Source organism: Gymnoscopelus braueri, assembly GCF_963280865.1.
Source record: "Gymnoscopelus braueri genome assembly, chromosome: 8".
In the NCBI taxonomy this organism is placed as follows: domain Eukaryota; kingdom Metazoa; phylum Chordata; class Actinopteri; order Myctophiformes; family Myctophidae; genus Gymnoscopelus; species Gymnoscopelus braueri.
Window position 1 is genome coordinate 27,983,606 of NC_137609.1, and position 19,570 is coordinate 28,003,175.

The 19,570-nt window shown below is 43.2% G+C and overlaps 1 protein-coding gene across 1 annotated transcript in view; it reads right to left on the reverse strand.

Annotated features, from left to right (window-relative positions):
* The window catches only part of LOC308090753 (roundabout homolog 2-like), a gene marked incomplete at its 3' end in the record, with an annotated part of 110,027 nt that overhangs the window by 27,092 nt on the left and 63,365 nt on the right, over window positions 1–19,570 (reverse strand). Inside the window, exons 3-10 of the mRNA XM_080436017.1 lie at window positions 18,563–18,720; window positions 18,062–18,182; window positions 17,596–17,734; window positions 14,352–14,488; window positions 12,653–12,664; window positions 11,360–11,484; window positions 5,236–5,407; window positions 858–1,063 (exon numbers count right to left, since the gene is read on the reverse strand). Coding sequence (XP_080292143.1) covers window positions 858–1,063; window positions 5,236–5,407; window positions 11,360–11,484; window positions 12,653–12,664; window positions 14,352–14,488; window positions 17,596–17,734; window positions 18,062–18,182; window positions 18,563–18,720 — 1,070 coding nt within the window. The remainder of the gene's footprint in view (window positions 1–857; window positions 1,064–5,235; window positions 5,408–11,359; window positions 11,485–12,652; window positions 12,665–14,351; window positions 14,489–17,595; window positions 17,735–18,061; window positions 18,183–18,562; window positions 18,721–19,570) is intronic.

Below are 19,570 nucleotides of genomic sequence, written 5' to 3' on the forward strand. Positions count from 1 at the left end.
TTGCACAGTTTCTCCATTATACACCCCCCCCCCCCCCCCCCCTGCTGTCCTTGAGTCTCTAACCGCTGCCTGGGAGATTTGTACTAAACAGCGACATTTAACGACTTCTAAAAATCAATACTCTCCATTCATCGCTCAAAAGCAGCCTGACTGCACTTGTCCATTTGAATTACATCCAATTGACATGAGATGGGAAAGTTTGCTTTAGAGCAATATGCATGCACTCTGCAGCCCGGCACACACTGCACGTGACGTGTACACACACTTTCGCATTTTCTCGGTCTCTCGCTTTCTCCACAGCTGCTTTCATTGGGGGGTGCAGTGAAAGGACAGTGATGAGAACAGAGGAGCAGAGAAAACGCGAACTGGAGGTCCAGCCGTTTGAAGGTCAGACATATCCTGCAGTGTAGACGGCTGTAACTTGCTGTGTGTAATATGCTGACACACACAGCGTGTGTCAGTGTAGAATGCATGTGCACACTGTACTACTCTGTGTGTGAGAGGCAGTTCTAATATTTTATACCGATAGTTACTAATAGAAAATAATTTAGCAGAAAACCCTTAAACTCTTCGTTGCTGTCAGTGGTTGGAAAATTAAAGAAATTGAAGCTACAGTAACAAACTAACAAGGCTTCAGACAGACAGACAGACAGACAGACAGACAGACAGACAGACAGACAGACAGACAGACAGACAGACAGACAGACAGACAGACGAGGATAGATGGATATATATATACTCAAAGCACACTAACTGGCTTACTGAACTAAGCAGACATTGTCATAATTAATTTGTATGACCCCTGAACCACCTTGTGAGAACTGCTGGTGTGTGTGCAGAACTATACTGACACCTACCCTGGTATTCTGAATCTGAAGGCTGCCATGTTCCAGCAGGGACATGCGAGGGTCCTTCCCTAGAAGATTGGCCCCGTTCTTCAGCCAAGTGACCGTAGGCTCTGGGTCCCCTGAGGCCTGGCAGCTAAGTAGCGCCACACCCCCCACAGCCTGGGTCTGATTGGATGGGCCCTGCCGGATGATGGGTGGGGGGCGGTCCTTCAGGGCTAGAGATAGGAAAAAATGTGCAGGAAGACATTATAAATAGGACTTCAGTGTTGATATATTTTGGATAGTGTGTGATACCGTTGTAATTTGGGTGCCATGTCAACGTAGAAGACCCTGCCTCCAAGTGCTGGTGATAATGAGTAATTGCAGACCACGGGTGTTTGAGTTGGAGCTGTGATGGATCCGTTGTGAGAGCCAGAACCATAGTTCCACAGAGGCATTTCCTGGGAAGAGCACTGTGTTCACTGCACTGCATTGCACCTCTGAGCTGTAATTACTAGGTGGGGATTAACAATAGTTTGCCCGTGGTGCTAATTACCGCTCCTTCTTTGCAACACCTTTAAACATCTTTCTGCCCCTCCTCCGTCATCATCTTCTGGCTCATGGTTACTCCATCTTGTTCTTGGCATCCCTCCCCATAACCCCCTCCCCCCCTTATCACTGAATTAGAAAGCTAAACAGGCAGAGCACTTGCTGTAATGCATGCTGGGTGATCTCACAAACAGCCTCTGTCCTGTTAAGGCTGTGAGATAAGTGTCTGTCGACCGCATCAGACGACAAAAAATCTAGCTGGGTGAGTTGGGTTTCCAGTGGTCTCGTAGCCTCCTACCTTCGCTTTCTCATTTCCTCACTGCTCTCCATTGTTATCAGGCCTGTCTCACACAATCGTTTACAGCACATTCCCCTGCTCTTATCTTTTATCGCAACTCCTTCCACACAAAAGAGTAGAACAGTGTAGAACCGACCATATGGGTTCAGAGACATCCAGAAGTACTGCAACATATGATACTGTCACTGCAGAGGACAGGCATTCAAATGCATTTCAGTTTTATAGTATGAATACATAGTCATACACAGTAAAAATCTAAATGCTAATTTATGCATTTCTTACTCTGAGTGTACAAATCTAACCAAATAGACCCTTCTATTTGGTTACGTTTGTACACTCTCACAAATGTGTAAATTAACACAGGATTTGTGTACTTTATGCATGATAGTATGTAATGGAGTTTTACTGATATATCAACATAGTGTGCTACTGTATATGACAATGGAATAAAACTGAGGTAATCAATGTGCAATGCCTGGGGAATTAGCATAATTTGGGGCGACTGGGGGCAGCTGCCAGGGGATTTGCTCCTGTTTGCATCACACCGGTGCAGATGTCACCCGAGGACGACAGCAACACTCCCCCGCTCTTCACACAACATTTGCATGCTGCTTCGTCTGAGTGGAAGCACACAGAATGATTTTCTTCTTTCCAGAGAAAATGATTACCAACAAAAACGTGAGCAGATGTTAATTCAAGAAGAGACCAGGAAGAAAATAGAGAGAAAGACGTCTACTACGGCTTCCCAACTGGCAGTGCCTTGGTGCTTAAAGTCTTAACAATAATGTCCTCGCAGACAAAGAGGGGAGCGCAAAGTGACTCTCCCTCAGAGAGAGAAGGAGAGAGAGAGAGAGAGAGAGAGAGAGAGAGAGAGAGAGAGAGCGAGAGCGAGAGAGAGAGAGAGAGAGAGAGATTTATGATTTAAGAGTTTGAAGATAGTGGTTCACAAACGTTTTCATGTCAAGGACTCGCATATTAATATGTATTTTGTGCCAGGGACCCTTATACAACATTTGAGTTGTTGAAACGCCTAAATATATTCCAATTTTTTTTCTCCAAAGAGTATTTGAAAATAGCATTGTGACACGTTGTGAGCTTGTAGATATGTATATAGGGTTAACTTGGTTAAATATATTTTTATGCTATATTAACTATTCTAAAACGTCTATTCCCATTTCTTGATTCTGATTCCGTTAAGATGTGATAAAACAGACTATAATCTACTCCTTAGATCAGCTATCAATCGCAGGTGCGTCATTTGTTTAGACAGTTGAACCAGCGTAACTGTAGCTGAATGAGGGATGGGGAGCGCTTGTTTTCCTTTTTAAGCACTGCCCGTGTGGGACTGTGAGTTGAAATTATGAATTTCTATAGAATATCTTAGTGACAATGAGATTGAGCAAACAGTTAAGTTTTGTTTCTCTATGTGTTTGTTTGGGAAAAGTTGACGTCTAACACACGGCCTGGCTGGATGGCTGAGTAAACAGGCACTAGTCTCTGTCAGGATGGAAGTTGCTCTTCCTGGTAGCCGGGAACTACTTCCTTGTAGAAGTTGTTCTTGTAGTAAATTACTAAGAACTGTTTTAATTGGGACGTGCTTATGATATTCATGTTGCCATATTTGTAAGCGTTTTAGAAAAGCAATAAGCCATGCGAAGAGGAACGGAGGCACTCCGCTAGTGCGTCATGCCTCACTACGCCCCTCAGCCATTATAAAATACTCGGTATACTGTGACCTCTATAGTGGCTTATTGCTTTAATTTAGCTGGGGACCGCCTGGAACCCCTGGGGGTCTCTGGACCCCAATTTGAGAACCACTGTTTTAAGAACATTCAACAATCCCACAGTAAGGTGATAATGAAAAGGATGAGGACATTTCACTGACTGGCTTTCAAGGCACTCAGGCAGAGATCTCTGCCAGGTTTAGATGTACTGTAGTGCAGCCAAGCCAACAGGCTGTGTGATAAAGTTGATTTTCTTTCACATCAGGCCAAACATAAAGGATGCATGCGTATCTGCAAAACCCTATTGAATACCAATAGGACAACAAAATGTGTTCAAAATAAGCAAGAAAACACTATCAACAGTAAGTTTAGTATAATGCAATGTAGTTAGCATTTTCCCCAAAAAGCATAAAACAGTGATATAAGATCGTTCTTTGCGCTGCCTCAACCAAAACTGAGAAAGTCTGACATCAACTTCATGTGTTAAACTGTTTAAATATTAGAATTTAAACAGTATTAGGCGTTAAGCCTATCACTGCTAGTTTACAACAGATATTATCGCACCCTTGTTATATAATAATTACCAAATGTACTTTGCTCATCTGTCAGCAGATATGCATTGTTGGTTTTAAAATGCGGTGTGGTCTGGCTCCTCACAGATGTCTCTTGGACACGGGGAACAGCAGAACACGGCCCCTGCAGGTGGTCCACCTCTTGTTTTCATGTGATGATTCGGTGATCAGAGAGCTTTCGTTTCCCCCACACACCTCCTGACATCATTATATCACATTATTAATGCTGATGGTCAAACGTAATTTTCCTCTGCAAAAACGTGTTTGTGTCTCTTCCAACCCCTGCAAATCTATCATTTAAATAACAATGATCCATGATGCAGGCACAACTAGCTCTTAAAGGGAATGAGAGACACTCTGATTGGTTTAATTCATGTTATGCCCAAAACCCACCCATGACTAATCCAGACAGAGATTAAATACAACACCTTTGCACAGTGCGCCTTGCTTTGCGCCAAGAAAACACACTGTTTAACTAACAAAATTAGAGCTGTACACAGCCCAAAACATTTACCATGGGGAAATGAGAGCCCTCAATGTTAGTTGACTTTAGAGTGTCCTGCTCTTTGTATATCTTTCTCTGTAGCATTCAAGGCCAGGCCAGTTTCTGTGTTATGTGTGTATCAGTACATTCTTCTTCATGTCAGCCTAAAATGTTTCAAATAGGATCATGCTCCAATGGCTCCATGTTACACCTGTTGAAACTGAAATTGGCGCTACATCGGTTTAAATGCCTGATCTCAGAGCTTATAGAACTGGATTGTAACCGTTTTTACTCTGTGACTGTAGTGCTAATGATTTTGTTTATCATACTCTGTTATGTGTGTGTGTTATGTATATTCTTTGTTAATTTTCAATAATGCTTTATTACGTTTTTTTTTTAAATTATGTAAGTACCTCCCATGTATTTGATTTATTACAAAATAATGTTTTTGTTACTCGCCATTGTAAATGAGGATCATTCCTCAATGGTTTATCAAGGTGAAATTAAGGTTAATGATGATAAATGATGATTAACTGAACTGCAACTGTGATCAACAATTTCCTTCTTTTTTATTTATTTTTGAATTTTCATTACTTAGTGCACTGGTCACTCCTAATATAATTAAATGTTGATGTGGGTTATACTGTATGTGGTGAGGTGATCATTTATCCTGGGATTTTTTCAAATAAAGACACTGATCAGCACGTGACTCAAACTTTGTTATACTATGTAAGTGGGTTGTATTAAATTGTGTGCATTCAACAATGGGAAATGACCTCACCGTCTGCTACCTCGAGCTGGGCCTTGGCCAGGATGCTACCAGCTACAGTGAGGGCTTGACAGGTGTAGTAGCCTGCATCGGAGCGCTGCACGGACATGATGGTCAGCTCTCCATACTCAGATACAGACACACGGCTGTCTTCTTGCGTTGGCTGGTTGGGGAACAGAAGATCCTACAGACAGAACACAAAAGAACGTCAATTACATGGAATAACTCCATGGTTTGGTAGCTCATTTGCTCCTGGAGGTCAAAATCTCCCAGGATTGCCAGGGTTATTGAGCTGCCCCTTCTCTAGACACAAAACACACTTTTCTACCAGGGATTTGAACCATTTCCCCCCCTTTATCTTCTGTTCTTCATGTTATTGTATGTTTATATGTATGTTATTGTATGTTTTACCCCTTGTCCGTCCGTCCGTGTGTCCGTGTGTCCGTGTGTGTGTGTGTCCGTCTGTCACCAGCTAATCTCCGGCACCGTTGGCCCGGTCGCTCCGAAACTGTGCACACACACTCCCTGGATGCCAATTCAGAACCTCTGCCCCAAATCTTTCACATGGGCCTGTTATAGCGCCACCAGGAGGCCGATTTGTGCAAAACAATTTTTTAAATATTACTCCTACAAATTGTATCCAAACGTCATGCAAATCGGTACACAGTATTACTATAGTCATGTGATCAACACGGATCTGTCCGATTTCCCATATTCCATCCTCATTGTCTAAGGTTGGCTTCCAAAGTTTGCAGGATTGGTCCGTTTTGAACAAAAAGCCTCAAAGTATACACACAGCTTGGGATTTCCGTGAAATTTCATACGCACATTCCCACTAGGCCGAGGAAGAAATGCCACCCTTCTCACATTGGCCTGTTATAGCGCCACCAGCAGGTCTAATTTAGCAAAACACATTTTTGGAACAAAATGCCTCAAATCATGAATGCAGTGTCAATGCAAGAATAAATGGCACGGTTGGCACCCTTTTCACATTGGCCTATTATAGCGCCACCAGGAGGCCAGAATAACGTACCTGACCTGGCGGAGACCTGTGCTCCGAGGAGCACTTTTTCTAGTTGTGTATCGTTTTCATTTTATGTAGTTTTAACTCTCACGTTTTAACGTTGGTTAGTGTCTGTTATAATCTAATGCTGCTTTATTCACAGGATGTACAGCACTTTGCTGTTGTACATCCTGTAAATGTGCTTTATACATTTATTTGACAATGCGTCTTATCGATCAGGGTGTTCAGGTTTCGGTACCCAGCATTGGCCAGGTTATTGCATGGGTGAAATAGGCTCTCTCCCTTTCTCCCGCTCTCCCACATGGACACGGGCAAACATGAGCATATTTGTCAAGACACACAATATTTGGGCATAATCCACTCAGCTGTTGCCTCAATATTTATTTGCACTGACATGGAGGACATTCTGGTTTCTGTTGCCATTTGTAGTCATGGCTGCCAGATCCCACCTGATGTTGTGTGGGAGTCCCAACTGTTGTCCAGTCCATATATGGGCATATCTGCACACCCACCACAAACACCGTCTGCCCACCACAACTTGAACTTTGAACTCGAACTCCATTTGGAACCCCCGCAAGGAACCTGGAGGGTCCCTGGACCCCACTTTGAGAACCACTGATTTAGATGTACACTCCAAGGAGTCAAACTGAACTGTTTGAAGTCAGGCACGTGCATATAATATGAGCCAACCGGTGGCCGAGCACCTGCCTGAGCATCTGCCTGATTGCCTTCATAGGAGAAAGTGGCATTTTTCATGCCAACAAAGTTTCTCTCCTTCATTCCTCTCCCGCAGAACTGAACTGCAGTTGCTCTGTATTTTCCTCTTTTAAATTTGTGGCTGTTTTTAAAGTTTTGCCGTTATTGACAGTTGAGCACATGCCCTTCCAAATGTCTGCTTAAAGTGAAGGTCATGATGAGATCAAATGGAGAGTATATACTAATATACACTGTAAAGTCCTCAGTAAACATTTAACTCTGAGTGTAATTTCTCCATTTGTAACTCTCAGAGTCACAAATGGATGAATTAACACAGAGGGTTTTACTGTGTACTGTACACCTCAATCCAGTCAAGTAATGACAGCAGCTTGAAAAGCTTGAAGCCTATAGAAAAAAAGAATGAAAAGCTCTTTTCTTCTCGCCTTCTTCTCATCGTCATCATGATCATCATCCATATGATAATGTCGACAGCTCTTACATGCACAACATCTCTAACCTTTCTCTGCAGATGAATCGAGGTAGACTGCATGTATTCAGAAAATAAAGAAATACATTTTGTATGACAGTTCCGCCTTTCCATCAGCTGCACTCTTCTAAGCCCAAACACCCACTGGGTATACAGTCAATGAAGAAAACCTACTTTGACTAAAGTAAATTAAGTACTTTCACAGCATCTCTGAGAATCCCTACAAGCAAAGCATCATGTTCCCTGTCTTTTACTGTACTTGTTTGCGCTTCTCTTCCTCCCTACTTCAATTTCTTTCTCTGGCCTGTTAAACATACACCAACTAAGCTTCATGAGTTACCATTTGGCCACACAAACATGGATACTATTGATTACTTGCAAATATGTTGGGACAGATAATATAGATACAGTGCCGTCACCAACAAACTGGGCATAATGTTTATTCATGGGCTGACATTTGAACCAAGTGAGCAAAAACAAAAATCAAAAGCTGTCAAACATACTTCTATGTACAGTTCTAATATTAATGGGAGATATTTTATTAAGCATGTGTATGAGTGTGTGCACAAATGCAGGGTTGTAAATATTTGAAAGAGCTTCGCTCCAGATACTAAATAGTTAAAATAGACAAGGATATAAATGTAGTTAGGGTTACCAAGTACCAATTTTAATTGATCAAGACAGTAATACTGAATAAGTGTGCTACACTTATTTAACTGTTAATGAACATAATTACAGTGTGGAGAATTCAGATTCAATCAAATCAACTCCCTGAATCATAATAAAATTATACACCACCACTTATAAATCATAAATACACCATGAAAAATGTCAATGTTTTTAAAGATGATCTGGTGCAAGAGTGACTGTTGCAGATTAGAATAGAGTTTAATAATAATTATTGTACTTCAAATGCTGCTTTGTGCTCATTCATCCCTGATATATTTCTATGGAATACTTACATAATGCTATGTTCAGTTTATGTTCTATAGTTCCTGTCTTTAAGAAGTGACACTGCAAGCGATTCTCAATCCTCAATTTGTAGAAAACGCAACTACTTTTTTGCAGGATGGGTTTCCAAAAATGCTAGAGGAGTTAGATTATCACTCTGCACGTTCTGCTCGATCACAACACTTTGTGTGAATGTGTCCTTATTCCAACATTCATGCGTAACTCAGTGTGGGAAATAACAGTCTTGTGTCTACTAAGATTGAATAACCCTACACCAGTGGTTCTCAACATGGGGACCCCTGGAACCCCCTCAAGGACTCCTGGGGTTCCCCGGACCCCATGTTGACCCCACGCATAATTACAGGTGGTTCATGGGAAAAAAATATAAAAATGTATATTTGTAATAATAATAATGTATATTATATATTACAATAATAATATTGTAAATGTGTCAAAAATATATTTAAATAACATTTCACATATCCATACAGTTTAATACAATCTTTGAACTTATTGGTGTAGCTTGGTGAAAAAAGCTTGAAGACTGTTGCGCTGCAACAAATTCTTAGCTTGTACTGTAGAGCTTCTATTTTCGGTGCACGATAGCAGCGGGCAAACATAAGATCATCATTAATATTAAATAATTAATAAAAGTCATAAAATAGAAGTGATTGTGTAATGCATTCTTATAGACTAATTAGGCCTATATATACACAGTATATTGTTGTGGGGAGGTGGGGTAGGGTGGTCCTTGAGGATAATTCGAAATATGCTAGTGGTCCTGAGCTCAAAAAAGGTTGAGAACCACTGACCTAGACCACAGAGTGCTTCAAGCAGACAAACGGATGGGCTGAAAAGGCCATTAGTCTGCTCCCATTATGTCTAATGACTCTAATGCAGCAAATGAATGTTGTTTCTGCTGAAGTGAATTGGTTGGTCAGAGTCGTGCAGATTTATGATTGATGAGCGCTTCATTATCAGTCTGTGGCACAGAACCGTGTTCTGCCGCCCCTTTGGCTCAATCCGTTTAGTCAGCTCACTGGCCATCTTTCATAACTCAATTAAATCAATGAAGGGAGGGTTAGTTTAGTTTCCGCAGTAGTTATGTCTGTACGACAAATAGGAGATGGAGGCAGGCGCACACGCACACGCACACGCACACACACACACACACACACACACACACACACACACACACAGTTTCTAACACAATTACAGTATGTTATATTGTCAATAATAGTGTTGTAGTGACTCACTACAATATTAGTGACTTGTAGTGATTTTCGATGACTTTGTATGGCCACCCCTCTGAGCTATGGGATCTTGTTAGCAGAAACACACTAGCCGACTCCATTTCCTTGGTAAAAGTGAGTCCCACCAATCAAGAGACATTGCCGTTAAACACTTTAGGACTTTGGGCAGTGTAGTTACGACACTCCCACAGACTTCCATTGTGAACAGAGAATATTCATACAGAAATATTCAATATTCAATTATATATTTCCAAAACCAACTTACAGGTGATTTGGAATTTGTTGTGGTGTGCTCAACAAGAACAAAAATAATGTGGAAGTAACGCCTGCCACAGGGAAAAACACTACAGAGCAGTTCCATCGTTGAACCCCATTCATCAGTGTTTATGAAGCACACTCTCTTTCAACGGGTCTGCGGCAACATACACCCCAGCAGTTGTGCTAGCCAATTACAATGCAATCGTCCTTCTGGCTTATGGGATCTAAACTATTAACTAACCAATTTCACCATGCCAGTCCCTCCGGCTTATGGGATATAGACCATCAACTGGCACACAGAGACAGACTGTCTCTCCGGGTTATGGGATATAGACAATGTACTTGTCTTGTAGCAACAGAGTTTAGTTCCAACCTTCCACCAGACGACCAAAATCTGATAATGACACAATGACCTGAAAAAAATCCAAAATGTGTGACTGTTTACATAATACTGTAGGGTACAGTGTGTGCAATGTGAATGAACAGGGTCGGGAGGGACAGAGCAAGTGAATCGATTGTGGTTGCCGTGATTTTCATGGACAAAAATAAATAAATGTGCTAAAATGTTCTTCAAATGTACCTCAATGGAGGTATATTAACCACTTCAACCACCTGAACCCCAGCATCGCTATTCTGGGGGGAACACTTGCCAAAAATAGCAGATCTACAAGCTCACAAATTGGCTATTTTTGCAGAAGAATTAGATGTAGAGTGAAAAAAGAGCGGAGCCAGTACAGAGGCAATTCAAGTCCATTTGAAAGGGGTTGGGACAACAGATGTTCAGGAGGCAGAGAACCCTTTACTCCGCCCTACACATTAATCTACTGGCACTACTTATACCGTGCCCAAACCACCCAGAAGCCTCTATGCTTTTCGCTTCCCTCCACCACCCCTCTCAGCTCCACAGCTGCTTTTCCCCTTCTCCTCTCTCTCTATCTCTTCTCAGGTTCCTGCAGGAGGGTCACCGCCCACGATTGCCGTGCCGACGATGCAAACAACCTCCTCCCCAAAGACTCCTGGGTCAGCGACCCTCCCGGAAACTGCGTCCCCTCCCCTCCTCCTTCAATCATTATTTTCTAATAAACATCCTTAAACCGCCCTCAATGGTGTGGTTCTTGACTCGTGAAGTAAGTACAGAGGGTTTATGTGGTTAAGATACCCGAGTGGCCGGCATTCTAACACCTGATGTTGAATTGATCGTCAAATACAGACAGCAGGCAGCACTGTTTGTCCAGGAGCTTATTGGAATTTTGGTTCTGACCAATCAGTAACAGGCACACAGGTCCTCGGTATCTATCCCTACACAGTACACACACACACGCACGCACGCACGCACGCACGCACGCACGCACGCACGCACGCACGCACGCACGCACGCACGCACGCACGCACGCACGCACGCACGCACACACACACGCACGCACGCACGCACACACACACACACACGGTCCATACAAATGTTCTTACCTGGCTGCCTTCTCTTTGCCAGAAGACAGTAGGTTGGGGTTTGCCCTTGGTCTCACATGGAAAGGAGGCTGTACGGCCCTGGGCCACGATCTGGTCACGTGGTCGCACCACAAACTGGGGTGCCTCTGAGGTCAAAAGTCAAATGATTATGATTAATTATGATTAGTTGCACACTGATGTCGCACAACGAAAATAGCTTATATAACAAGCTCAATAGAGCTTGTGAGCTTGTAGATCGACTATTTTCGTCACCGACGCACAATTATAAATCAGGCATTACACAATACAACAACAGCCCATCTACTGTATACAGAGCACTCTATCGTGGCATTTCACAAGGAAAGCTACAACTAATAAACCCTGAGCTACAAACTAGAGGCTTCATGCATCACGTCAAGGTCTATTCATTTACTGTGAGATCTATTCATTCACGACTCACGAGACATTCATCCAGCTGAATGAATGAGATCAACTAATTAGCAGGGCTCTGAAACACTCAGCATCTATTGGGGGTCTTTGCATATCGACTATGTCTGGATCAAATATGTCTGGATCAACAGGAATGCTTCAACCACTGTTGCAACGCAAAGCTACCAAGGTGGGAAGGGAGGATGTTGTTCAACGTCAATATTAGTGGGATGAACATGTGTGTGTAATGTTAATTCACTCTTAATTTGTGTGTGCGTGCGTGTGTGTGTGTGAGTGCGTGCAGTGGTGGAAAAAGTACTCAAATGTTCTACTTAAGTAAAAGTATCAATACTGCAATGTAGAAATACTCTGTTACAAGTAAAAGTCCGGAATTCAAAATGTACTTGCGTAAAAGTACAAAAGTATAGGTATCAAAATGTACTTGAAGTACCAAAAGTAAAAGTACTCATTATGCGGAAATGTCCCATTTAAAGTTTTGAAACTGTATAAAAATCATTTGAAAATAGCAGATCTACAAGCCCACAACACGTCGCATCGCGACGTGTTTGAGTTTGTAGATCGGCTATTTTCAAATAGCCAAAGTTTCAATAGGGCTGAAGTGGGTAATGTATGTTTTGTAATAATAATCAAAATATACAAAGTAACTAGTAACTAAAGTTTTCAAATAATTGTAGTGGAGTAAAAGTAAAATATTTGCCTCTGCGATGTAGTGGAGTAGGAGTAAAAGTATAGAAAATTGGAAATACTCCAGTAAAGTAAATGTACTTAGTTACTTTCCACCACTGGGTGCGTGCGTGTGTGTGCGTGTGCCATCAGTAACGGTCTGTGAGCAAGGCATGCACCATGGGATCAGCTCTTACTTACCAACAGGGCGAGCTGATGACAGAACAATGGTTTGGGTGAGATAGACACAACACAGGAGGAGAGTGGAATAGAGAGACAGAGAAAGAAAGACATGGAAATCAGAAATGAATGAGGTGGTGCTGGGTTGCCGTCCATGAGGTTAGTGTGGCAGGAGAGAGGGGCTCAGTCACTGAAGCAGGTGATAGCATGGGGCTTAAAGGACCACTTCACACATTTTTACCTATCTTCATAAAATTGGTCATCACTAATGCTCATAATAAGATGGCACCAGGAAGAGAAAGGCTGTAGTTTCTATTAGCTTGTAATCCCCATCGATGATGTCATTGGCAGGCAGGTTTTTGAACCGTCTAAAGCCTACCAATGACACACAGAGTGAGCAGACGGAAATCGTGCCATCTTATAATGGGCATTAGCAAGGCCAATTATATGAATATAAGGTCGAAAACAGGTGAAGTGCTCCTTTAAGGACAGTGCATTGCCTTGGCAACAGCAAAGGGAGGAGGAGGGGGGCGGTAAGCAGTGGTCCATGAAATGTGATGCTTCACGACAATCACAATTAACACACTCACACCTTTGATCCTGTTTAGATATCAAGGTGTCACAGCCAATTGACCTTTGGAAACATGAAGCAACTATTTGGCCCATGCAAATCCAGAGTAGGGAAATATTTGGGCTATGACATATTTGCCACAAATGAAATATTTGTCACACAAAATTACACACAAATTATTATTAGCCACACTAACACACAAAGACGTATGGAATCAACATAAATGAGTGTACTGCAGAGCGCTTCAAGGGTTACGACTGTGGCATTGCTAGGTTACAAATGGAGTGTTAATTTGAGAGGAGAGGTTTAAGAATCACCCCCGTCCCCCCATAGGCCATAAACTTGCATGTGACCTGGTTAGGTTATGGCTACATTCTATAAGACTGGAGCCAAGGATGGGAAGTGCTGTTATGATCCCCCTTGTCCACCATGTGTAAGCAGAGCTGAACCCAACTCCAAAACGTCAGCAAGGGAACAATACCACTCACAAGATGGGAAATGGAGGAAAGATTGGTCTAGGACAGGGGTGGGCAACTTTGATGATGGAGAGAGCCACTAGCCTATATTTCCACAATCACTCCAGAGGGCCACATTGCATATGCTGTCGAGCCATTCTATGTCACACAAAAGTAGCAAAAAATAGCAGATCTACAAGCTCAAAACGCGTCGCAGTTTTGAGCTTGTAGATCTCCTATTTTTTGCTATTTTTGAATTGGAATGCTGATTTTTGTTTTGTTATTTTTGAATTGGAATCCTGAAAAGTAACATTTGTATTTAATTTCAAATGCATTTAGTTATACTTATGTTAACTTTATGAACTTAAATACGAATACATTGGACATAAAAAAGAGGATTTTTTTTTTAATACTAGCCGGTAAGCTACTAATATAGACTGAAGTAATTAAAGCGGGTAATGTTTGTATGTTTGGAATTGTAACAGCTGAAATCAATAATATATCAGTATTCCGATATTAACCTGCGGGGGGGAGGTGGGGGCTGCATGTGGCCCCCGGGCTGCCAGTTGCCCATGTATGGTCTAGGACTCTACAGTAGGTCCTGCTTTGGTAGTTAAAACAAAAACCTGAGGAATGGGTAGTTAGCTTTGCCACCAGCTCTATAGTCTCTGAGCTCCCACTGCTTGTTACTGACCTCTGATAGTCAGATAGGCTGAAGCCTCTGCTTTTCCCACACGGTTCTCAGCGAGGCAGGTGAACGTGCCCTGGTCACTGGCTGACGCCTTCTTTATCCTGAGCAGGAAATCGTCTTTCTCGTATTTGATGTCGTACCTTGGTAGCGGAGAGACAGACAATGCAGTCAAATCAACATTCACTGCTGTCAGGTAATTTTCAGTCAAAAGCCACCTTCCGACTGGGAATAGAAAACAGAACGTGATTACATGCATATAAACACATTTCAAATCATGACAGGATGTTGAGGGACGTCCTCAGACGTTTCCAAAAATAAGGTTCTGGACATACAGTAAGTCGTAGTTTTTTAGCAATATGACAGGCTTTCTGAAGCAATTAAGGCTCCCTGCTGCGTAGTCTTTCTTACAGTTGTAGGGAAAAAAAAGAAAGAAAGAGGGGCCAATTATTCTGAGACGAAGGCATGGCAAAAAAAAGAAAGAAATGAAAGGTGCTTTCAGCTGGAACCCTGACTGTTCAACTGTTTCAATATTTATAAAGATGAACCACCCACTGAGGTGCCGGCCGTTTGGTGTGTGTGTGTTTGTATGTATGTGTGTATGTGTGTATGTATGTATGTGTGTATGTGTGTGTGTGTGTGTGTGTGTGTGTGTGTGTGTGTGTGTGTGTGTGGGGGTGTGTGTGTGTGTGTGTGTGTGTGTGTGTGTACAGTATGTGTGTGCGTGCGTGCGTGTACTGTACATGCGTGCGTGTGTGTGTATGTGAGGGAGAAAGTGGAAGAAAAAGCAAGAAGATAATGAAGCAAAGAGTGAGTGAAGCAGCAAAACAGCGACAGACAGACAGACAGACAGACAGACAGACAGACAGACAGACAGACAGACAGACAGACAGACAGACAGACAGACAGACAGACAGACAGACAGACCAAGTGACAGACAGATAGACAAACAGACAGACAGACAGACAGACAGACAGACAGACAGACAGACAGACAGACAGACCAAGTGACAGACCAAGTGACAGACAGACAGACAGACAGACAGACAGACAGACAGACAGACAGACAGACAGACAGACAGACAGACAGAGAGACAGACAAACAGACAGACAGACAGACAGACAGACAGACAGACAGACAGACAGACAGACAGACAGACAGACAGACAGACAGACAGACAGACAGACAGACAGACAGACAGACAGACAGACAGACAGACAGAGGGGGAGGGGGGGAGGGGGAATGGCTAAACCTGATGAACTGAATCTGATGAACGAGGAAATAACTAATTCATAGAAATACACAACGGGTCAGTGTGTACCTCCACCAGCACAGTTACCTTTAATGCTTGATTTATGCGCCGTCGTACGACGCTGTTCCGCGGGAAAAATAGCAGATCTACAAGCTCTCAACGCTGTGAGCTGGCAGATCAGCCATGTTCGCCACTCAACACCGTCATATGACGAAGTATAAATGGGCTTAATAAGCCGGTGGTGCAGCTGCAGCTGCGGCTGAACGAACCACCATCAGCTACGAGGAGTTGAATGAAGGGGTTCAGCAGGGCGCTGAAATAGACGGGAGTAGAGGAGCGTTTACTGTAGGCCCTCCTCACACACTCAGGAAGTTCCTTTGGAGTGAGACGAAGCGTTTGTGCGATCCCGTCTGTCTCAGCCAATACCGATTTAGAATTTAAGAGACAAACTGGGGAGAGAAAGATGGCGCACGCGAGGGGGGTTGGAGACAAAGGTCACAGTTGAAATGGGCCCGCAATAAGAGTGCTGGGAGAACATCAATGGGGCTGTGGGGTTCGTCTGGACCCCGGCGAAGGCGCCAGTCACGGTACATCCCTGACCCAGATACAGGCCTCCCAGGAGGAGGGGGAAAAGAATACAAGTGGAAGGGAGGGAGGAGAAGCGACGTGAGGTAGGTCTGAAAAGTGGGCCATGTTCCTGGAGTCAAGGGGTTACTGAGCGAGAGGGCAACGCGTTAGGCAGACAGACTGACAGACGTGGACAGAAAGACGGGTGGATACTACATTATATCTCACTCAACTACCATGTGAGCGAGGAGGCTCCCCGTGGCCATACCATATCTGACACACCCACACACACACACACACACACACGCATGCATGCTCATACGCTTGCACACTGTGCATTCATTCAAGGAGTGAATGCATGGATTTGGTGAGGTATACTTCCAAAAAACTGAAAATATTGGTTCTTCAGAGGTTCTTTATGGTTGAGGTGCTAAAGTATATAGCACCACTGCCTTTAGAGGATTTCTACTGGTCCCTCAGCTTAGTTTAGACACCTCTAATGGTTCTATATAGGGCCATTTGACAAAGGTGATATACCACAATTTAAAATTCAGGACGTGCTACAGTAAATACCACCAAAAGAGGTTTCCCTATGATTATGAGTGAAAGAAACACTTAGTGCTGTTTTTAGAGTGATAGTGGTCTCATCACCCAAACAATCTTAGAAGGTGGTCAGAGACGCATTGCGGTGACCACATTGATATCTTGTGCAAGTGGCCGCACTGGCTGCCAAGAGGCAATAAAACACTTGCATGATTAGTTTCTGTGCTATCTCCTCTCTCCTTTTATTGTGGTATATTTGCGGTCGCCACCTTGCTCCCCTGTAACATTAATTGAAATACAGCTCAGCTGGTAAGCACCGTTTGTCATGATGATCAAAGTCTTTCAGTAGCAGCATGTCAGGAGCCTGTCGTTTGCAGACTGGGACTCATTAGTCCTGCCTCACTGTCCGTTGTGTATCACTGTCACATTGTGGGGGGGGGGGATGTGAATCCATGTCTCTGCTTTTGATACCAACACCCCCACCCGGACTTGATTAAATACATGCATTTCCTTTTGGGAAAGGTAGATATTATTTATATTGATCTGTGATAATATCATAATTTCAAAACTCAATGTATGTACTAAAAAGGTATGTTACCCTGGTGTCCCTATTTTGGGCAGGTTTTCATTTTTTTTTACAAAATCTAAAATTTGTTCCACATTATTTTCAAAATTGTTAAATAGCAGATATACAAGCTTGTAATGTGATGTGTTGTGAACTTGTAGATCGGCTATTTTTGCTATTTGTTTAATGATTAATTATATCTTCATTAATTATAATTTCCCTCCCCTGTTTTTTTTTTGTTAAGATAAGACAGACATGCATTAACACGTACACTTGGAACTCTCTGCCCTCCCCCCACCACTACACACAGAAACAGCCCTCACCTGCCACGGGGGATATCCACATCGTCCTTCTTCCAGCGCAGTGAGGGCGGTGGGTCGCCATGGACCTGACACCTGAACTCTACGCTCTCATCCACCAGGACCACCTGGTTCACTGGCCGCTGCACAAACTCTGGTTTCTCTGCATGTAGGCAACACACACAAACACGCACACACGCATATAAAAAGCCTTTAGGCATACAGTTATATAAATAAGTATACTGTATTTATTAACAAATCAAGAATCCAAAGTGCTTCACAGTGAGAGCAGTCAAAAGGACAGATTGTACAGTATAATAAAAAAATCCTAAAAACTGTGAGAGAAAATGAAAGCTACAGGACACAATAAAATTATATTAAAATGTAAAAGAAGTAAATAAATAAAATGCCGTGCTAAGTAGATGGAGCAAACGCTGATATTGTGACATTTTGCAGTCGGCTGAGCCAGACATGCATTATTACTCCTTACCAAACACAGAGAGCTGAGCTGTCTCGCTCTCTCTGTCGCCGACCATGTTGGTGGCCACGCACACATACATCCCCGAGTCGCTCCTCCTGGTGTTGGAGATGGTCAGCTTTCCTCCGCGGACCTGTGTTTTTGCCAGCAAACACGAGTGGATGAACAACAACAACTACGACAGTAGACTCTGCGTGAGATGTTGGAGAATCCTGGGTAGTCTAATGCTTAACCACTTGAATCGTAGCATGCCTACAGTACATTTGCCCGAAAAAGCAGATCTACAAGCTCACAACACATCGCAATGCGTTGTGAGCGCTATTTTCAGCAAACAGATTTGGTGTAGAGGGGGGGGGGGGGGGGGGAGAAGACCAAGAACAGAGCCGACCCCGGTCCAGTTTAAGTGATTCATTTATACGCGCTCTCTAAATATCAGGTTTGGAAGCTCACAATGTGATTTTAGCCAACGCATGACTCTGTCGTAGGATGAAGTATATATCAGACTGAACTCACGGTGATCCTGTCGTCTTTGAGGTCCAGGCGTGTCTTGTCTTTCTTCCAGTAGGTGGTGGGCTCAGGATGCCCACGTGGAGGCTGGCACTCCAGGCTGGCAGGCTCTGCCACTGCCACCACCACGTCCTGGGGATTCTGTCTGAAGTCATCACGTAATACTAGGAGAGTGGGAGACAGAGAGCAGGGGTAGTTAAGCCTAATGTATGCTATGCTCCGTCATGCGAGAATAGCAGACATACTGTACAAGGTGCTGGCATCTGTTTTTTTTGTTATTATTCTCTTTAATTTGTTCATGCTTTTGTGGTTCCATGGCCTCGGCCTGAAAGACAGGCTTTACTTCCTGGCTGAGTGGAATTCGTTTGCCTGACCTGACCTCTGAGGTGAGAGTCCTGCTCTGTCTAACTGAACTCTCAGCTCCCTCGCCTCCCTGTCAAAGAAGTTCCAGCTGCACCCCTCAAGTGGCGATCTCTCTATGTTCTGTACCTCTCACTCTGTCTCAATTAAATAAATTTCAATTCAAAATGGCTTTATTGGCATGGGAAACGTACGTTTAACTCATGTACAGTTAAGGATACAGCCCTACTACAATACGGAAAAGTAAACAACTCTGTCAAATATAGTTGGTTAGACTAAAATAAAAAACTTGAAATAAACAGGAATATACATAATTGGCTGTCTTGGTGGTTAGTGTCTCTCCAACGCGCGCACGCACACACACACACACACACACACACACACACACACACACACACACACACACACACACACACACACACACACACACACACACACACACACACACACACACACACACACACACACACACACACACACACACACCTTGTTTTTTCAGTGGAATGAATCCCATTTAACCTGAGGTTGCCAGCTGTGCTCTATCTTGATCCTAGGAACTGAACAACCTTGTGATGATTTGTTTTGATGCTAATTGCTGCAGGTATAGCCTACTGTTACTGTAGTCATTCTGGTGGTTAACCTCTTCAACTCTGG